Source organism: Bombyx mori, chromosome 13 (genome assembly GCF_030269925.1).
Source record: "Bombyx mori chromosome 13, ASM3026992v2".
Lineage (NCBI taxonomy): Eukaryota > Metazoa > Arthropoda > Insecta > Lepidoptera > Bombycidae > Bombyx > Bombyx mori.
Window position 1 is genome coordinate 6,770,711 of NC_085119.1, and position 20,180 is coordinate 6,790,890.

General features: G+C 38.3%; 2 protein-coding genes and 1 long non-coding RNA gene across 4 annotated transcripts in view; 2 read left to right on the plus strand and 1 right to left on the minus strand.

Moving 5' to 3' along the window:
• LOC101737400 (neurogenic protein mastermind) overlaps nucleotides 1-15,741 on the plus strand; it is a 34,653-nt gene extending 18,912 nt beyond the window's left edge. Inside the window, exons 4-9 of the mRNA XM_004927862.4 lie at nucleotides 7,781-7,907; nucleotides 10,390-10,515; nucleotides 11,255-11,563; nucleotides 12,304-12,418; nucleotides 13,212-13,284; nucleotides 13,367-15,741. Coding sequence (XP_004927919.1) covers nucleotides 7,781-7,907; nucleotides 10,390-10,515; nucleotides 11,255-11,563; nucleotides 12,304-12,418; nucleotides 13,212-13,284; nucleotides 13,367-13,696 — 1,080 coding nt within the window. The 3' untranslated portion in view covers nucleotides 13,697-15,741. The remainder of the gene's footprint in view (nucleotides 1-7,780; nucleotides 7,908-10,389; nucleotides 10,516-11,254; nucleotides 11,564-12,303; nucleotides 12,419-13,211; nucleotides 13,285-13,366) is intronic.
• On the minus strand, nucleotides 15,731-19,421 carry LOC101738445 (CD151 antigen). 2 transcript variants are annotated; one of them, XM_062671778.1, is made up of 4 exons: nucleotides 18,951-19,421; nucleotides 18,209-18,391; nucleotides 17,628-17,822; nucleotides 15,731-17,242 (listed from the first exon to the last, which is right to left on the minus strand). In XM_062671778.1, exons 1-4 carry the CDS (start codon nucleotides 19,032-19,034, stop codon nucleotides 16,928-16,930), a joined length of 777 nt encoding a protein of 258 aa, XP_062527762.1. In that variant the 5' UTR covers nucleotides 19,035-19,421; the 3' UTR covers nucleotides 15,731-16,927. The 2 variants fall into 2 exon arrangements, with proteins under 2 accessions (XP_062527762.1, XP_021204850.1); XM_021349175.3 differs by having other exon boundaries at nucleotides 17,628-17,828.
• On the plus strand, nucleotides 17,697-18,504 carry LOC134199971 (uncharacterized). Its single transcript, XR_009974676.1, has 2 exons — nucleotides 17,697-17,861; nucleotides 18,232-18,504. It is a non-coding gene; the product is annotated as an uncharacterized LOC134199971 (long non-coding RNA).
• Nucleotides 19,422-20,180: the final 759 nt, after the last annotated feature.

The following is a 20,180-nucleotide window of genomic DNA, read 5'->3' on the forward strand; positions in this document are numbered from 1 at the left end:
TTGTGAAATCTTCGTGGCGTAACACACTGGCAGGATTCATAACGAATAAAGCAAAAGTAGTGTTGGGCATATAAAAAGATCTAATTTAACGTTTGTAATATAATACTGGTGCATAAGTATATTATATTTTCTGGTTTAAAAACTAATCATTGAACTTAAAATCTAGTACATATATTTTATGCCAAACAAAAGCCAATAAATACTTTTGGATGAGCTGCCATTTTAAGTATTATATTATACATTTAAATGTTTATTTTATTCTTCTAAATTTAACTTGGTTGGAACAACGGGACAGCTTCATTATTTATTATAATTTAAAAACAAAATCTATTTTTGTCAAATATCTTAGATTCTACGATAGCTATCGTTAATCGCTAATCTAAGCCGATACCGGATGGCCGGATGGACGCCGTGTACACACAAGGCTGACTGCGTTGTCGGTGCTAAACTCAGCACAAGTATCACTCGGTACCAGTATTGCTCGAAGCTTGCTTCTATTCGAAATCGGGCTTGGATGTCAGTGTCAGGAGTAGTGCACGTAATGCAGAGCTGAATGATGATTAATGGCTCGTGTTGAACTGTGAGAGGGTGGAATACTGCGGTAGTGGAGGACGTTGATGACTCGCTGTCTGTGTGAAGGTTACAGTTACTCCGTCTTTTTTTCCCTTGGCTGATGCTCTTGAAAGACCATTTCAGCGTAACCTTAATCAGTAGGTGAGCTCACAGGGCTCAAACCTGACGATGTTGCTATCACTAACCCTAGCAAGAGCAGTGCTTCTCAGAATCTGCCACCGGATCGGAACCCACTGAGAAAATCCGACGAGAAACTCAATGGGCTTACTCCGTCGGTGTTCACACCGACTTATAAGGCGACTACGAAGGGATCACTGATCGGTATACCGATGGTTCGAATATTAGCGTGATTTGGGTTTTAGTTCAATATCTGATACACTATGGGATTTACTGCTATACTATAGTAATTTCTAGGCGATTGCATGCAGCATAGATGCGAATGTTGCGATAGATGTGTGGAGTAACGAGAATGTTAACTATGAATGTGGGAGGACTTAGAGGAAGAAGTAGACCTAAGAAGAAATGGATTGATTGCGTGAAAGACGATATGGGTAAGAAGGGAGTGAGCGAAGAAATGGTATATGATAGAAGAGTATGGAAGGAGAAAACATGTTGCATCGACCCCAGGTGACAGGGAGAAGGGCAGGATAATTATGACTATAGTAATTTCTACGTCATTTGTTTGCATTCTTAATTGCGGCTGACTGGCGGCATATTAGAGATTGTTTAATTCATTTGTAATCCCAATGAACACATCACATTGTAGTCCAGTTAAAGAAAAGCATCAGCTGTAGTTATAATAAACATGCTTTGTTCCACAACGTAGATTTGTCGAGCATTCAATCTCTGTAATTATTGATTGAAAACATTTTTAAAATATGTTATAAAATGTTAGTAGCATTTTTATAAAAGTTAGTAGTAAGTAGTTGAGCGATTACTGCAATTTATAAACGCGACACAACGAAGCACCTTAAAACCTGAAATCGAAATCTCAGTTATAATAAAATAAACCTTCCTTCGAACAATTATATACGAACGTTCTCCGACTGAGAATAACCAGAACAGTGTTACCTGTTCTACGCTACGAGCCTTCTTAACAATACATAAACAATGAAGGTTATGAACAACTTCGGAGTTTGAAGTTCGCTTTAGAACAAGTCAAAAAAAGCGGTTTGTTTTGCAAAATTCTGTTTTGATTAATATAATATGAAGTTTACATAAGATTCTGACGTTATGATTTTTTCATTTCATTTACGCAATGAAATCTTTTCATTTTAATGAATTCATTCGGTAATTGATGTAATAATTCTGTAACAGTAAACGCGACGTTTTTTTTATTGAGAACTACGTAAAAAGGTCTTTTCAAAGTATTAATACGGTAGTAACTTTCTATTTAAAGACAAAAACACAAGTGATTGTTTTTATTTTAAATATTTTTTAGACATCGCGTCAGCGTTATACTGGAAATGGAATTACTACGACAAAGTTTAGTTGCGCAGCCAATTCTTCGAGGGGAATATTTCACCCTAAAGTAATTGGTCATAGATAAGTTTGGGGGTCTATTTATATAAAACAGTCCCATTTTAAATTACAAGTTCAGAATTCACGATCTCAAATCAATTATTTGTCGGACCATACAAACGATACAAGACCCAGTCGTTATGAAACATACCAATGCTACTCACACTACGCCAAAAGAACTGTCCGGTTATGGATGTCTGCAGATATCCTGTCTAAAACAGCAAGTTTTGCATAGAAATTAAATAACGATTTTAATAAAAAATTCGACGGTGATTAGCACAAAATTCAAATGTCGATGAATTGTTGGGCAAATGTCTTCCGTGACCACGGAAACTGTAACATATATGAAACTTCAGAAATATTCTAATGAAAATAATTAACGCGAGATTAAAACTAAAACAGTTCTAATAACTGTAACTTTAATTAAACTAGGAAAAGCATCTTTGCAGATTCGACTCTGCTTAAAGAAGAAAAGAGCAAGAAAACGTGGTCAATTTTGTTTTCCTTTCCGGTTTTGCGATTCAAACTAATGTAAGACTTTTTATACCATGGCTCAATAACAACACAGTTCGGCAGCAAAGCGCTTTATATTTTCAAATTTAATCGGCTTAGTAACAGTGTAATATAACATGTAATATAACATTATCGTAATTCACACAATACGTAAAAGGAAATATTCCAAATTAATACATCAACCAAAATCGCGCTTAACATTCGATGACACATAACATCCCATAGACTATATATAAGTCTTGCAATCAAGTATACTACATTGTTGATTATCGTTAAAGGTTTTCTACTTACAATTGAGATCAGAAAATCTAATATTTTAAAGCCATAACGAAAGGATAACTTAATTTTTATTATTATTACAAACTGTCGATTTAAGCCTGAAGCTCCCTGAAGGTGGGACTCACTAGTGTGGGCGTCTTGGGAACGTTACTTTTGGCGCTATCAAGGACGATCTCCCGGCTACATCCGTGACGTCATGCCCTTTAGCCTTATCGCAATGGTATTTACGCTACGAGAATTTTAACATCCATAATATAACTACATTTATAACATCTGGTTTACACGTCGCACCGGTCAAACAGGATTTCGTGTACCAGTTTTGTATTCTTCTGTCGCATTTTATGCTTTGCTTATTATTGATAAACGTCGAAAGATAATGATGTTTATCAAAACGTGATGCAGTGTGATATAAATAAATTCTATCGAATTCTTATTTGAAATTTGGTGTTTTTACATTGGTTGTTTTAATTTAACGATCGCCCCAGACTTCTCGGCAACGCATAGCCGCCGCGGCGCCGTCGCCATAAACATGATATGTCGAATCCTTCTGATTCACCCTCGGATCGAACTCAACGAATGCGACGAAGAGTAAGAGATAACTCATAGACACAATCCACTGAGTTTCTCGCCGGAGCTTCTTCGTGGATCGCGATGCCGATCCGGTGGTAGATTCAATGAAGCACTACTTTTGCTAGGGCAAATGTTAGCTAACTCCCTCAGGGCTCGGACTGAGTCTCGTGGCTCAAGGTAGGGAAATAAACTTCATTACATAAATATATACATTGAATGTCGGCATACAAGTTCTGTGGGCGTAATGTGGGGGCGACGACGCGGTCGATTCGCTTGTATTACCACCCTTGACGTCCAATTATACTTATGTTCACACCCCCACTAGAACTAAGTTTTTTTTATTTATTGCTTAGATGGGTGGACGAGCTCACAGCCCACCTGCTGTTAAGTGGTTACTGAAGCCCATAGACATCTGCAACGTAAATGGGCCACCCACCTTGAGATATGAGTAAGGTCTGAGGTCTTATTATAGTTACAACGGCAGCCCCCACCTTCAAATCGAAACGCATTACTGCTTCACGGCAGAAATAGGCAAGGCAGTAGTACCTAACCGTGCGGGCTCACAAGAGGTCCTACCACTAGTAAAACAGATAAACAGCTTTAAACAGAGATATGACAGCTTTTAGACTTTTCTTTCTGGCACGTTACGAACTTCAACTTTTTTTATTGCTTAGATCGGTGGCCGATATCACAGCCCACCTGGTGTTAAGTGGTTACAGAATCCCATAGACGACAAGGTAAATTCCGCCACCCATCTTAAGACATGAGTTTAACAGTCAGTTTTTACGGTACAGCGACTTTCACACCCTTCAAACGGGGTCATATTACTGCTTCACGGCAGAAACGGGCAGGGTAGTGGTACCTACCCATGCGGGCTCACAAAATACTATACCACTAGAATTTACGCAAGTTTTAAATTTTGCCAATTTGATTTTTATTACACGCCGTTCAGTGTCGAAATCAATCGTGAACATTTGTGAAGTACGTATTTCATTTTTAAAAATCGTACCTGACTGCGGTATTCGAACACGGGCACAGTCGCATCACTTGATACGAATGCATCGGGCGTTTTATCCTTTAAGCCACGATGACCTATATGTTGTTAAATAATATTATCTTCTACTAAAATTAATAAAAATGTAGTTGGTTTTTTTTTTGTATTTTCGTCTTCTATTCGTTTACGCATCTTTTATCGAATCGAGTGGATTATAATATTCGTGGAGTACTGGAGAGCTGGAGTTGAGGAGATTTTGCGGTTTCTGCCAGAATAATTAGAATTAAATTTAGATTGTACATATCGTCACTCATTACAGTAGAAACCTATAATTTCTCTATAAAATCTTTTATAATTAAAGTTTGGTAAGTGCAATGTATATAATATTTGCGTAAACCATAGGCTAATTACTTTACTAATACTAACTGCCTTAATTGCCTGCGTGCCTTTGTCCTTTAAATCAATTGTCTTGTTACAATGTATTCTACAAGTTGTATAGTGTATTTAATGTCTATGTTAATGACCAATGTTACCGTTTCGATAATTGTGAGAACGTAAACATTTTTTTTTTTTTATTCTGAGACATTTTACCTGCTCTCGTAACAATCCTTTGACGGTTTAAAAAAAATTGTTATTTGACGTATAAATGGATAAGAGATGCCGTTAGATCGTCTGGTTTAACAATGGGAGGCGCATGGCTTAGCGGTATGAACGCGCTATACGGTCACATTACATACGGCCACCATACTAACTCTATTTATAGACATAGCGTTTTCTTATTCGTGAACCCGGTTGCACCATGCGTGCCTCGTAGAAGAAGTTGCCGGTTCGGTGTTGTTCACTTACCACTACAGTTTTTGTACATGTCAAAATAAAAAGCTTAAATAAGTCAAAATCGTCGGTCTAAGGCCTAAGGGATAAACAATTTGGTTTTCTTCCATCGAGTGAAATCGTTTTAGAACTCAGGTAATTTTTTTGTGTAAACAAATATATTATATGGTAGATAGTTTAGTGTCCCTAAATAACTTCAACGAGGAAGGATAACGTTTTGGAATCAAAATGTAACCTGCAAAAATAGTCATTACTATTGGTGATTGCAACCTGTATTGTGAAATCAACATATTTACGTATTTATACCGCGAAGTAGCTATGCGTTTCGTACAGTTAGTTATCATCGTCTTACGTATTTGTGTCGCGAAGCAGCCATGCGTTTCGTACAGGTATGAATCATCGTCTTACGTATTTATGCCGCGAAGCAGCCATGCGTTTTGTACAGGTAGGAATCATCGTCTTACGTATTTATGCCGCGAAGCAGCCATGCGTTTCGTAGAGGTAGTTATCATCGTCTTACGTATTTGTGCCGCGAAGCAGCCATGCGTTTCGTACAGGTATGAATCATCGTCTTACGTATTTATGCCGCGAAGCAGCCATGCGTTTCGTACAGGTAGGAATCATCGTCTTACGTATTTATGCCGCGAAGCAGCCATGCGTTTCGTACAGGTAGGAATCATCGTCTTACGTATTTATGGCGCGAAGCCGCCAAGCGTTCCGGTTTGATGGGTGGGACAGCCGTTATAAAATATAATAGAGACATCGACCTAAATGTCTCAAGGTTGGTGCCCGCGGCATTTGCGTTGTAACTAACCTAACTATGGCGCGAGTGTCTCGATATCGTAGCTAAAGCACTTACTCGTCGACCAACATTAACAGATGACGAAGTTGTTTAAAAACATTGGAATTTGATTGATCGCGGCGTTCATATTTCGATATCGTGATTATTGAATAACTAATGAATAATACGACAGGACTTTAGAGACATACTATATATTAGCAGTCATCTGGTCGTTGATCTTTGATAGTGTAACGTTACCCTTATGGAAAACAACGAAATCGCGGGTGCAAGCGGACCGGTGCGTGGTCGCCTGTGTTCTAAACTGGTTTGCGGGGCGACCAGTCGAGACGAGCCCCGACCGAGCCTGATGATGTGTTCACCTCTTGCATTGAATGGCATCTGTCACAGTCTTATGTCGGCTTCAATGAACACAACGCAATCATCGACCAATAATAACATTATAAAAAAACTAACAAAATACGCTTTTATAGAAAATCCAACTAAAAAATAGAAAATAAAATTTAATAAATTTGAATTAAAAATAGTGTAAGAAAGAATGATTTTATTGTAAAAAAGCGTGGGGTGCTTTTCAGGTATTTTATTCATTTTTTCAACTAAAATTTCAATTTTTAAATTATTTTTTTAATTCTGTATTGTCATCTGTCCTTAATAAGTATACAAAATTTCGAATTAATCCGACGTTTTGAAGGGGGTCATAATCATGTTCAAAGATTCCGTTACAAACATACATACATCTGAAGCTAATAAAAGCGTATTTAAATACTATGTTAACGCGTTGTTGATATTTGGTGTTGTTGGCGCTGTTGTATAAGTGAGTCTATCCGCGACCATGGTACTTCCAATAGCGTCGAAATATCTTGAACGAACTAAAACCAAACAACCTATCAAATAATATCATTGGAAATATCGGCATTTAAAAAAACAATTCGCAATACCATTTTAGTTTATATAATTCACAAAGAAAACTGAAAGCAACCAATGTATTTAATGTATGTGTTTAATAAAAATAATTTCCAGTTATGCTGAATAACCTTCGCAAGTGATGTTGAATATACCAGTAGCCATTAACGTGTATTTAAAAAAAATGCTTAAACATAGAAGACTAATATTCATTAAATTGATATGGTCATTAAATTTATTGGACTTAAAAAAAAACCTATTTATTTCGATTTAATATTGGATACGCTTTTTTTTTGAAATTGAAATAAAACGTTATCATAAATGAATATCTAGTATAGGTTTATACCAATAAGTGAGAGCAATAATTAGAAACAATAATACTCTACTATCATAATTTTTACATAATTTTCAATGCATGGAAGGTACGTAACGAAGGAAATCCGAAAAGTGCTGTAATTATAGTCGAAGAATGGGACTAGCAGCTCTAGTACACAGTGTGCTTAGTGCGAGTTTCTTAACGTTCTCGATAGCGTAAAAGTTAAAGCAATTTAGTATGCAGTTGGAACAGTGCCCCTAGCGGCAAACGTACGCAAACGATCCCATTCCATACAAATATGAGCTAACTTTTACGCTATCGAGAACATTAAAAAAACTCGCACTAAGCACACTGATATCTATCACACGACATTGACTGCCGATTTTATAATGTATTTAATATCTGTTATAAAGGTAGTTGTAAAATTAAAAGTGTACGATGAGTCGAACGAACCGGTTTATCATGAGCGTTTGGTCGTCAGGTGTCGGCGGCGCAGCACATGCAAGTGAGCGGCGCGGGGGGCGGCGGGCACGTGTCAGTGGCTGCCCAGCAGGGCATGTACGCCAGTTTCCAGCACCAGGGCGCTCCGCCCCAGCAACACCATCAAGGTGACTATTATTAATTTATGTAATAGGTACCTATTTAAATTTGATTTAACGAACACGTACAAAATCGTTTCTTAAGTCACCTACGAAATTTGAAGCGTATTAACTAGTACTCATGTGAGGCAGCCTCCTGTAATATATTACAATACTTAAGAACATGTTTTTGCCAATGACAAGAGATTTTTATTGTAAGTTTCATAATATGTAAGTAGATTTTTTGGGTAAATATTTATGGCAATTGTGTTTTAATTAATCGCGAGAATGTGTTTGTGTGATAAGTACCAACCATCAAGCATCCAATACTAATTTGGACACTATTGTAAAATTACAATGAAGGTAAAGTAAATTATGTGAATCGATCAAATGTTAGGTTCATTTATCTTGGCATATCGGGTAGATTGATTTGTTCATTTTTTTTTATTCCACGTTTTTGTTATTTTAGTTGTTTTAGTATTAAGCTATGTATTTCATGGTAACGACAGATTCTTCTTTTGTTCTCGTATATAGCACATGTTGTAAGTATGCCGATGCCATTCGAATTTTGTATACACCAAAAAGATGATCAAAACACCGGCCGGATATTTACAAACGATAAATCGTTGAATGAATTGAGAAGTCATTGTGACGCGCGCTTAACATAACGCGTTCAACCTGCGGCCCGCCGTAATAATTAACGACGCCATTTTCACACTATCAAAAACAAAGAAATACATTGCGTGTTTATTTTCATAACGGCCGCGTTCCGTTGAATACTTTTCACATTAGTTAAGGTACCAATAGGACCCCTATGCCGTTGCAATAACAACACTGCGTTTTGCATTTCGTTGTGGTGAATGGTGTGTGGTGGGGAGATCGCGCCCGAGGTTGATGATCCGCGAGATTCCGCGCACCTCTTTCGACGATTACATATTTTTATAACTGATTAATGTGTTGTTTACTACTGCATTGAAGACGAATGACTCGGACACAAAAATAAATGTATTCTGCAACAAAAAGGGTGCGTGTACTTTATGTACGTGCGTAAGAAGTTATACTTTATTTTTATTAAACTTATTTCTTTTTTTTAATTTAAATTTTAATCAATTTGAAAAAAAATCGATGAAACAACATCCTCAAGCACGCATATTGGACATCCCTTTTCTTGACATCGTATAAATTCGGTAATTCTCGGTACGGTTCGGGAAGTTCACCTGCGGCTATATTCAGACTCGCCAAGTTACGTCGGTCGTATTGTAATGAGCGATTTAGTGGGCAACTTCATTCTGTTAATTTTGTGTCACGGTGCGCGCGCATCTTAAAATTTCACTCTCATCAATTTTTCATAACGCGCCTAAAGAAGTATAACTTCAATAAGAGAACCATACAATATTAGTCTAGCGTTCTGCTGCAATCACTGGTGCTAGCAATTATCTATAAATTAGGTAAATTGATTAGAAATACGTTAGGCAATTACCTGAGCCTTGTACTTCAAACATTTATATTTCTTTGATTGTTACCATCTAATCTCATGATACGCAAATGTAATAATAAATTTAAAACGGTCGTGTTACACATAAGACTTGTTGATGAATAAACAAAACGAAATGTTTTGGTTTGTTTTTTATAATTCTAATCATGATATCAATCACGTGGGTATGAAAAATAGTACGGTACCCTATTTTCAGCATAAACAGTAAATATTCCGTCGGAATCGTGAGCACTGTTGACATATACTACTTACGTCATACTATGTTAAAATTCATATCGTATTACCTGTATACATAAGATTGCAGATAACCTCATCTCTGTTTGATGCGTGTAACACTGTTTTGGAATATTTCACCGGCTACTTTCACTTTTAATTTTATTTGCACAATAGTCACGGAGCTTGAATATCTCCGTAGGTATCCATGTCACATGTTAATTAACTGCGATCATTATTCTCACGCTGTCGAGATTTTATTGTCTCCGATAAAGGACACTGTTGCGTTTTAATGTTATTAAAATAACAGCTTACAATTATACGAACATGTTATTTAAAACGTACGGAAATATTCGGCAATTGTGCTATTTGCAAATTCAAAAGTTTACAATGAAATATTAATTAGTTGGGTCGTTAATATTCTTCTACGTCTTGTTTCGATCATAGAATAGCCGTTCCTCATATTTTTAATGTCCCAAATTGATCGATATCATTTACGTACGTTGTGTTAGGACCTCTTGTGAGTCCGCACGGGTAGGTACCACCGCCCTGCCTATTTCTGCCGTGAAGCAGTAATGCGTTTCGGCTTGAAGGGCGGGGCGGCCCTTGTAACTATACTGAGACCTTAGAACTTATATCTCAGTAGATGGGTGGCGGCATTTACATTGTAGATGTCTACGCGCTCTGGTAACCGCGTAACACCAGGTGGGCCGTAAGCTCGTGCACCTAAGCAATATATACCTAGGTACATAGTTTAGGAACTACAAAACAATAATTTGGACAATTTCTTGACTACATTTTCAGGTAATGGCTGCGATTCGTATTCAATGTCACAATCGCAGAGCATCAATTTCTCGCAAGCGATGAGAGCGAGGCAGCCTAGCGCCGCCCAGCAGAACTCCACGCCCGGTCCTGGCCCCACACCGCTCGGTAACACATCATAACAATTCTCTCCACAATTTAATTTCAATAACCGTTAAAACATTGTAGCTCAGATAAAGTCATAATAACGATATTCATTTCTATATAATTACATATTATAACTTCGATTCGTTCTCTATCAGAGGTCGAAAAGATCGTCACCCAAGCATGGGACGAAGATAACTCTATAACAAATTTTTTTCTTTGCAAATTATGTCGCATTCATACTATACAATTGGAGTGGATTGATTGCGAAATATACAATGGTTGTTCGGATATATCAAATTAGATTGTTTTATTTTTTGTTGTTGTAACCTATATGACTAGTACAAATCTATTAGTTTGGACGTTAGTTTAACTAGAGCGATGTCTTCGATGCAACGTCAATATACGGAATCCAATTGAAGACGTTTCCTCTCAAGAACCGTCACTAAATCAATTGTAATGAATTTTGAGTGAATCTAATCTGCAGTACAATTAATATGCACATTTAATGAGTATAATAAATATTATGTATATCTTGTATTGTATAATCGAGTTATAAGTATGGTAGGCGTTTCGTTTGAAGGGTGGTGCAGTCGTTGTAACTATACTGAGACCTTAGAACTTATATCTCAAGGTGGGTGGCGCATTTCCGTTGTATAATAGATGTCTATGGTCTCCAGTAACCACTTAACACCAGGAGGGCTGTGAGCTCTTCCACTCATCTAAGCAATAAAAAAAAACTTGTTTGTTTTATGTACATCAGGTGTAGCAGCAGCGGGTATATCGCGAGAGCAACAAGCCAAAATGCTGCAGCAACAGCAACAACAGATGCTGCGCGCCCAGCAGCAGCAGATGAGGCCGCCGCCGCCGGAATACAAGGCGCGGTACGGCGGTGTGGGTGGCGCCGTGGGGGGTTCGGTTGGGGGGCCAGTGGGGGGCGCGGTGGGGGGCATGCGTCGTGCGGCGCCGCGCCCCTACCCGCAACACCCGCGCCAGTACTCGCCCGAGTGGAGGCACGTGCTCATGCAGCAGCAAGCTGCATCCAGACAACAGTTCCCTCATCATCACCAAGGTAGTTTTTTTTTTATTGCCATACCCAAAAATAACATGGCAGTATGAAACTAATTAGATATCTGGATGTAACTTTCACCAAAGCCAAAAATCGTTTTCGAGGAAATTCAAATTATTAGATAATTAGAAAGTTAAATAAGACATAGAATATTTTTAATAATAATTTTTGATTTAATTTGAAACTGTGAACGGTATTATTCATTGCCCCATGAGCATACCCTTATGCAATAAAACAAGTTGTAAACGTAAATTTAAATAAGTAGGCAATTACAAATCAGCAAATTACTTCACTTCACTTCCGTACGCGTTTCGTTTGATAGCTCCAATTTTTAGCTTGTAGGAAGCGGTTGATCCTTATGGCCCGAACGCTTCAGTAAGATAAGGGTCACCGGTGAGCACCGTGGCCCTCCAGTCACTGTCCTCGTCGAACCCGTCGCTTGCGACGAAGGGCTGAACGAGTAAGCTAATCCACAGACACAGCCCACTGAGTTTCTCGCCGGATCTTCTCAGTGAGTCGCGTTTCCGATCCGGTGGTAGATTCTGCGAAGCACTGCTCTTGCTAGAGTTCGTGTTAGCAACAACGTCAGGTTTGAACCCTGTGAGCTCACCTACTAGTTCGGTGAATCTAGAATAACCCCTCGAGGCTACAAGAATAGATAGGAAAAAAAACCGTGGCCTGAATGAAAATACTCCAATTTTCAAGTGGCGTTTAATGTGTTAAATCGTTATTTGTCTTCGTAGGTTTCGGCATGGGCGGTGGCATGGGCGGCGGCATCACCCAGCAACAGCAGCAACAGATGCAGCTGCAGCAGGCGCGCTTGCAACAACAACAGCTCATGCAGCATCAGCAGCAGAGGTCGGTTTCTTTAATCAGTTTGGAATTTCAGTCATAGCAAAAACCTTGTTTAGATACAAGATCAGGTTTTTTTTATTTTTATTGCTTAGATGGGTGGACGAACTCACAGCCCACCTGGTGTTAAGTGGTTACTGGAGCCCATAGACATCTGCAACGTAAATGCGCCACCTACCTTGAGATATAGTTCTAAGGTCTCAGTATAGTTACAACGGCTACCCCACCCTTCAAACCGAAACGCATTGCTACTTCACGGTAGAAATCGGTGGGGCGGTGCTACCTACCCGTGCGGACTCATAAGAGGTCCTGCCACCAGTATTGGTGGATAATTATTTCTATTGATACATATAAAACAGAATTGTGATTTAAGGTTAAAATAACTGATTCGGTTGTGCAGTAATTAGCACCCCTGACTGTTGCGCCCGAGGGTCGTGGGTTCGATTCCCACATCGGGCAAATAATCGTGTCAGATTTGTTTGCTCTTTGTCTGGCTGTTTATTATCTATATATGTATATATTTAAACGTATATAAGTATGTATGTCAGTCTCTGGTACAATTTGGGGTCGAATAGCCGTGCTTTATTTCTTCCCAGTGACTATTATTATTATTATAAATAACTTGCAATCTAAGTTGGTGAAGCTGGCGATTTAAATTTATAGGAAATTGTTAGCCCTAAAAACCGTGAAGATTCAATGAGAAAATAAAAACCTGTTACATTAGTTTCTTCATTCCTAATTAACATGGTTTGTTTCTTTGTAGTCTTTTATTTGTTTTAATGTTACAATATCGTTTCAGGACTTCAAGTCAACAGTCCCCTATGTCCCATCTCATTATGCAACAAAACCAAATGATGAGCGTGCAAGGACAGGTCAGTTGAAGCAATGACTCAGGTCCCAATTACTATGTTCCTATTGGTTGACCCGAAGTAACGGAATGAACTGTTTTTACAGATACCAAACATCCACATGAGCCAGTCTCAGAACATGTCGATGCAGCAGGGCGGGCTGGGAGGCATGGGCGGCCACCAGGGCAACCCCATGCACGCCCAGACCGGCCCCATGCCGACCTCGATGATGGCCCAGAACGGTCCCGTGCAGACGCAGGCCAACGGACCTCAACATTCGTTTCCCTCACTCCACAACACGTCTTCCTTCGCGGGACAAACTGCAGACTTCAACCTGGACTTCCTCGACAACATGCCTTCCACTGACGCGAGCAACATCACGGCCCAAGAGCTGCTCAACTCTATAGACAATTCGTTTTTGAACGACATCCTTTAAGTAGTGTCCGCGTGCCCCCCCAACGCCCCGACCCCCGCGACTCGTGGCGGCGCGGCTCGCTATGCGTTCGGAAACTGACCAATTCGAAATGTGACCAAAGTAATGAAATAGAATTTAACCGCCAGCTTTCGGCTGGAGCGACGTTACCGGAGAGCCGGCGACATTAATATCTCGATGTATCATGTCTTGGACCATGTTCTTTGTAGACTTTTTACTGTAAAAACATCTTTGCTTAGTATTTATGACTATTATTATTGTAAGTAGTTCTTTTACGTGTAATCGATCGTTCGTTCGACGTAGTGGTAGGGACGTAACTATCAACGTTAGACTTATACATTCTCCTTTAATCTAAATCTTTATTTTAGCTGCAGAGTAGCATAATGTATATTTATTACAGAATATATTATGTAGTTTTTAAGGAGATAGCACAAAAGACACTTCCCTATTTTATTATTTGTTAAATTATTTATCAATGAACTCAGATCGACGGGGCAATACTTCGAAGTCTTCATTTCGGAAATCTCGTGTTGAATGTTTTATTTATTTTCTTATGATTGGGACTTCCATTCGTTGCTTCCTCGGGGCTATCACAAATTTTCGAATCGAGTTTGTTGCGAGTGTTATGCGAATAGAGTTGCATTCGGAAAGTGACCGATAGTGATGTCAGTACTATGTGATCTATCATTCTAAAATGCTTTTCACTATGGCTGAATATTGATACTACTGAAAATATCGATTTACATGTTGTCGAGGTAGAGAAGCGGTACAAAGCTTTACATTTGTCTGATTTAAAAAAAAACATTTTTTTTTTGTTAAATATAATTTTTCTTAGTTTCGCTGGTTTAAAGTGTTTAAACACATTCACCTAACATAAGACACGATGGTTTTAATTTAAAAATTGATTTAAAAAAAAAAACGAATCAGCCTTATTGCATATGACAATGCTGAACATTTTCTTTATACCATTTTTTTAATAGCGTAACGCATAGCGTTTTATTGTACAAAAAAATATTATCGGAAATAGTATATATTTTTTTCATAAAGGCTCTTACTTACCTGTGTCCTTTTCTGTAACCAAGACAAAGTGTATGCATAATTAGACTAATATGGGTTAAGCAGCTAAAATGTGTAAGCGAAATCCACTTTCACAATTTATAATATTACAGTGTCTATGTATTTTATAATTAAAAAACAAACAAAAAAACGTTACAACATTAAGCAACTGTAACTGTGACTGTGCTTAAAACATAAAAAATCTATTTCCCGATTTTTTAGATATTGATCAGTACTGACAGTTCTGTAATTTCTGAATGCGCTCTCGATATGGCCACTGAGTTTCCTCTGAAGCCGCAGCCGTGTAGTCAGGATCGGTTGGAATGACGTATGATATTAGTTAAGTTGAAAATGTTACGAGATGTTTGTGTGAGAGAGTGAAGCAGTCACGTTTGTATCCGCCTCAAAACGACCCGACTTTTATTTTATAGTGCAAATTGTAAATTTATATTGGAGGATTTTTATCATTCCTGTACCTAAGATATAATAGTAGATTATACTGTGATGTCGGTCTCAACGGTCAATAGGTGAATATAGTATCAATTATTATAATAAATATTTGTTAATTGTTAAGGATCTCATTGTATCATTTTAGATTGGGGTTTTAAGGGATTCCGGGAATAGCAGACCGTTATGTCGTTTTAATAGTATTCTTTGAATGATGCGACTTCGGGTCACGCGAGAATGGAATGTCAAGTGTTTTAGTATATTTCGAAATATACTTGTATTTGTCTTGTGTAAATAATTTGTGATGGGGTTGTTAAACAACTTGTTCTAAATGAATTGTATCTAAATATTATTATTGTTTGTGAAATTAATTATAAATTAAACAAAATACTTCAGCTCTCTGTATGTAGTAGATAAAAGAATCCACAGCTAAACCAATTATTGTGAATGACAGTAACATTCCAGAGCCATTGTTAACAATGTTTTAACTTTAGGACCAATTTTTGAATGTTCTTTTGAAAATAATATTGCATATTGAACGAAAATTCTTTTATTTTACTGTAAAATTAAATTAATACCATAATCTTATACACTTTATCGGAATCAGTTGGAGTAAACACTTCAGAGTACATAAATTTATAAATTACAACATATTCCCATGATGGGATTTATTACCAAACATTATTACTAAATTAGTAACAATTACATACTCCCATGATAGGTGATCGGTGGTTTATAAATTGATAGGCAGGATTTGTTAATGAAGCTTTAATTCAGATCGCCGTTACTAGAACGCATCGCTTGGCCTCATGTCTTCAGTAAACCCATAGACACAGCACACTGAGTTTCTCGCCGAATCTTCTCAGTAGGTCGCGTTTCTGATCCGGTGGTAGATTCCGCGAAGCACTGCTTTTGCTAGAGCCAGTGTTAGCAACACTCCGTTTTTGAGCCCTGTGACCTACCTACACGTTAGGGCGAAATAGCCTCTCAAGGCTATCAACATAGGTAGAAAAAAAAATATTCATTCAACTGACGGCCTCAGCGTTGTGTGGTGTTTGTGTGCTCTGGTAATACCGGGTGAGACGTGACCTCGTATGGCCACCCTACAAAAATATTTTTGGAACATATCCAATTGAAAGTTTTTCCTTTTCGTTGAGCTATATCTGATTTCACTAATCCTTTCTAAGAGACTTTTCTTCTTGTTAAGCATCCAATGCACAACATTTACGTGTCAACACTCCTCCACGCGCAGAGGCGGATTTATCAACGGTGCAGAGTGTGGTCGCAGCAGTGTTAGGGGACGCCTCGGGACTTTCAATGAATCTATTAAAGTACTTATTCCATTTTGATCGCTCGCTCACTAGAGGGCGCTAGGGTTATGATTTGACACGTGCTTGAGACGCTTTTAGCCACGAGACAGGCGAGGAAAGCTATAAGTATTTATATAATTAGATAAATATGTAGGAAATTTTCTTAAAACATCACTGCATTGTTAGATAAAAAAGGCGGTATTTATGTGATTGTACGTCATAAAAAAGCTTTACAAAATATAAAACTTGAATGCTGTTTTGAATTAGATTATGTAATGTTCATCATAATATGGCACTTTAGGTATTCGTTCGTCGTGCAATCTTCAGTTCACCACATAATAGAGTCAGCCTGGTGTTTATGCAGACAATCGGAGAACTTCTCCAATTTCAACTCTAAAGCGTTTATCTCCAAAGCTAATTCTCATATAATTTCGTTCGGTTTGCTCGTAAAAATACGAGGGTTTCGAACTCTTGGACTGTAATAATTATCCGGCTGGATATATTTGGCTGTTATGTGGTCTTCGCGAACTCCCGAACCGTACATATTTTCATTCGTTGCGTGATCAATGGATTTAACTGTAACTGTATGTAGTACTTGTCTCCTTTGACGGAGTCGGATACATGAAAATACAGTGCTTAACAAAACTCCCAGTTTGAATACAGCAAATATGAAGATGCTCAGCATGAGGACAAAATATTGTTTCTGGTACCACTCTTCAAGTTTACCGATACAGCCCTGGAACAGAACGACAATTCGGTTGGTAAAAATGAAATTGTGATGTTTTAATTTGTCGTCGTCGTTGAAGTCGTCGAGCCATGTACACGTATAGTCACAACACTTGGTCACTACGTAGGTACAGTTAGCTGCAAAAGTGCATGAATAGAATAACAAAAACAAAATTTCAACTTAAAATAAAGCTTAAGTGCTTTCACGGATTTTGGAATGTTAATAATAAAAGTATTGAGGAATTATATTAAATCGCGGTAATTTTAGAACTTAAGGTATCTCTGTCGGTGTAATTCTACAGCTGAACGTACACAACGTGTAGGTAGTAAAGAAGTGTTTATGATTGGCGTTGGTTACATTTATGCCGCTATCTCATCTGTCAGAGTGAACTCACCGGAACATGTCGATAAACAGGGTTAGGTTGATACTCCTGACAGCGCGATAAATTGACCGGCATCGGGTTCAGATACGAGATGTTCTCTTCGATTTGCACGCAGCAACTCAACGGTACGGCCATTCCGCGCGGACCCAGCCTCCTCAGTTGCCATACGGACATGTCGTAGTTTCGAGCATCTGTCATACCGCAACACTGCAACTGTTAAAGCATTTACTTCATGTTTAATTCAAGGTGTGCTCTTCAGATTCATCTGCAACTTCAGATATTTAATGAATATACATCGGGTACTGATTAATAAATATGTGTAGTCGAAACAAAAAAGTAACTTATCAAGGCAGTCAGAATGTCTATGAAGCTGAACATGAACTGACCCATTGCAAATTGAGAAGTAAGATTGCTTCGCGTCAGAATTAGGCAGGCCGGTGCTACTCACCCGTCGGCAAAATACGTGCTACCGAAGTAAAGTAAAGAAATAGACAAAATAGTACAATACACCCTTAAAATTCACATTGATCATATGGAGATCAATGGGAACAAACGTTTTTTAAGTCTATCATATTCCAATCATTTTTATTAACCTCTGTTTGCGCTAAATCTACAGACGCAGTGAATTGTTCAAAGTCGGGCATAGCATAATAGCTTTGCAGAGCTCCGACAGAGCCCCCTCGTGCGTTTTCAAGTCCCAGACATCGCGGCCATACTGCAGCTAACACGCCTCCAGCACACTCGCACAATAGCAAAGACAGAACTATTAAGAAGTACTGAAATAAGAAGGATTTTTATTAGAGTAGTGACTAGCAGAGTAGAGTAGTGTTTAAATTTAATATAAATTGTATGCATCGCATTATTTATGAAATACAATCATTTGTTAAAACCGCTCGTACGCCACTTATTTTGGGTTCAGTGCTCCGAGGCCTAACAACTTTAGAGCAGCTGATTGACCACTGATGAGATGATCGACTGAAAAACTCGGTTAACTGTTATGAACTAAGCGTGGGGTCGCATTCTTCGGTGATAACGGTGACCTTTGATTTGGCACTTAACAATGTTAGTAATAGCGTCAACAGCACCGTGAGTGGATCGGTTGCTTTCGTTCGAACGTGTCTAAGGTGACATCGGTGGTTGGTTGCTGTGTAAGCCAGGTCAGATGTCAGGCGAGACTACGATTAAGGGTTATTCTGTCGCATTGACGTCATGAAAAAGCGTTCCCACATTTAACCTTCTTAAGCTTATGTGTCTCTTCGTGGGCATCCATACCAGTACCAACAAAGTTTCAACGCTATTATTACTTAAAGTAAAATGTCGATTTTATAAACTTACGATACTCAAAGCGGCATATCCGGGTAAATAGGTTGCCCAGCAGCCAAGAGCAGCCGTCGCACACATGGTGAGGCCTGCTGCCATTAGAACCAGAGCCAAGTAGTAAAATGGCGGGTGACCCAAATTACTTTCCGGGGAAGCCAGCAACCGCGACAATAATATTTTTTTTGAATCGCACAGTAGCAGGAAACCACAGACAACTTCAAGAAATCCGCATGTCTTTAAATGAAAAAAGAAACTTAATTTTTTTGTTCACTTTACTTATGATAGTCAACAACTCTGTTGCTGCTGCTCTCAGTGGGGGTGGAGCGGTGGTAAAAACGAGAGGACGGTATTATGTCAAACAATTCCTCAGATAACTCTCTGTGGAACGGTACTAAACAGTGAGATCCGATGTTTCTTCGTAGATTCGGAGGTTCCAAGCGATTCTAGAGAACGGGATTTTTGACAATCTGTACGGCCCTTTTCTGTATGGAGTTAAACGGAAATAGCTGGTATTTTGTAGCAGCAGCTCAGATGTGTGAGAAATATTGTACGCAAGGTAAAACTTATGCTTTCTAAAGCACAAGTGTTTGTCCAGTACCGCTTTGTACCAGTATACTTCAAGATAAATCTCTCCCAACTTTTAGATGCAGACTTGGATTTACCCTCTAAAGAACTCCGATATCTACTGAACACCGCTCAAATGTCATCACAAGAATCCCGGTACTCACTGAAAGTGACAGGGATCCTCATTAAAATTACGGCGTAATAATAAAAAGGCCCTTCTTGGCTGAGAATGCGCAAGAGTGCGTCTTCAATTTCTTTTAATTACACGAATAAGACAACTTTATTTGGAAAAGCATTTTAATCATGTACTACATTGAATTCTAAGGAATTTTTCTTCATACATTTTTTTTTTTTAAATACGGTTCATTTGACCCTTTTACGGTTAGATTAAGTACATACACATATATGAAATGTTGGTAGGTTTAACGTTAAACTAGTGTGAGCTTATCTGTCCACAGAGAGACGACACGCGGAAGCATTTGAGCTGATGCTCAATTAAGAACTCTACACTATCAAAATAAAAAAAGCGAGCTTTAGACACATACAAAAATAGGTTACTTACGAAAAATATTGAATTGGAACAACCAAATAAAACTTTGGACGAAGCACCGCTTGAACATTTCATGTTTACAACACATCCACAATTATTTAAACGTAAAATATTTTGACAATAATAATCTC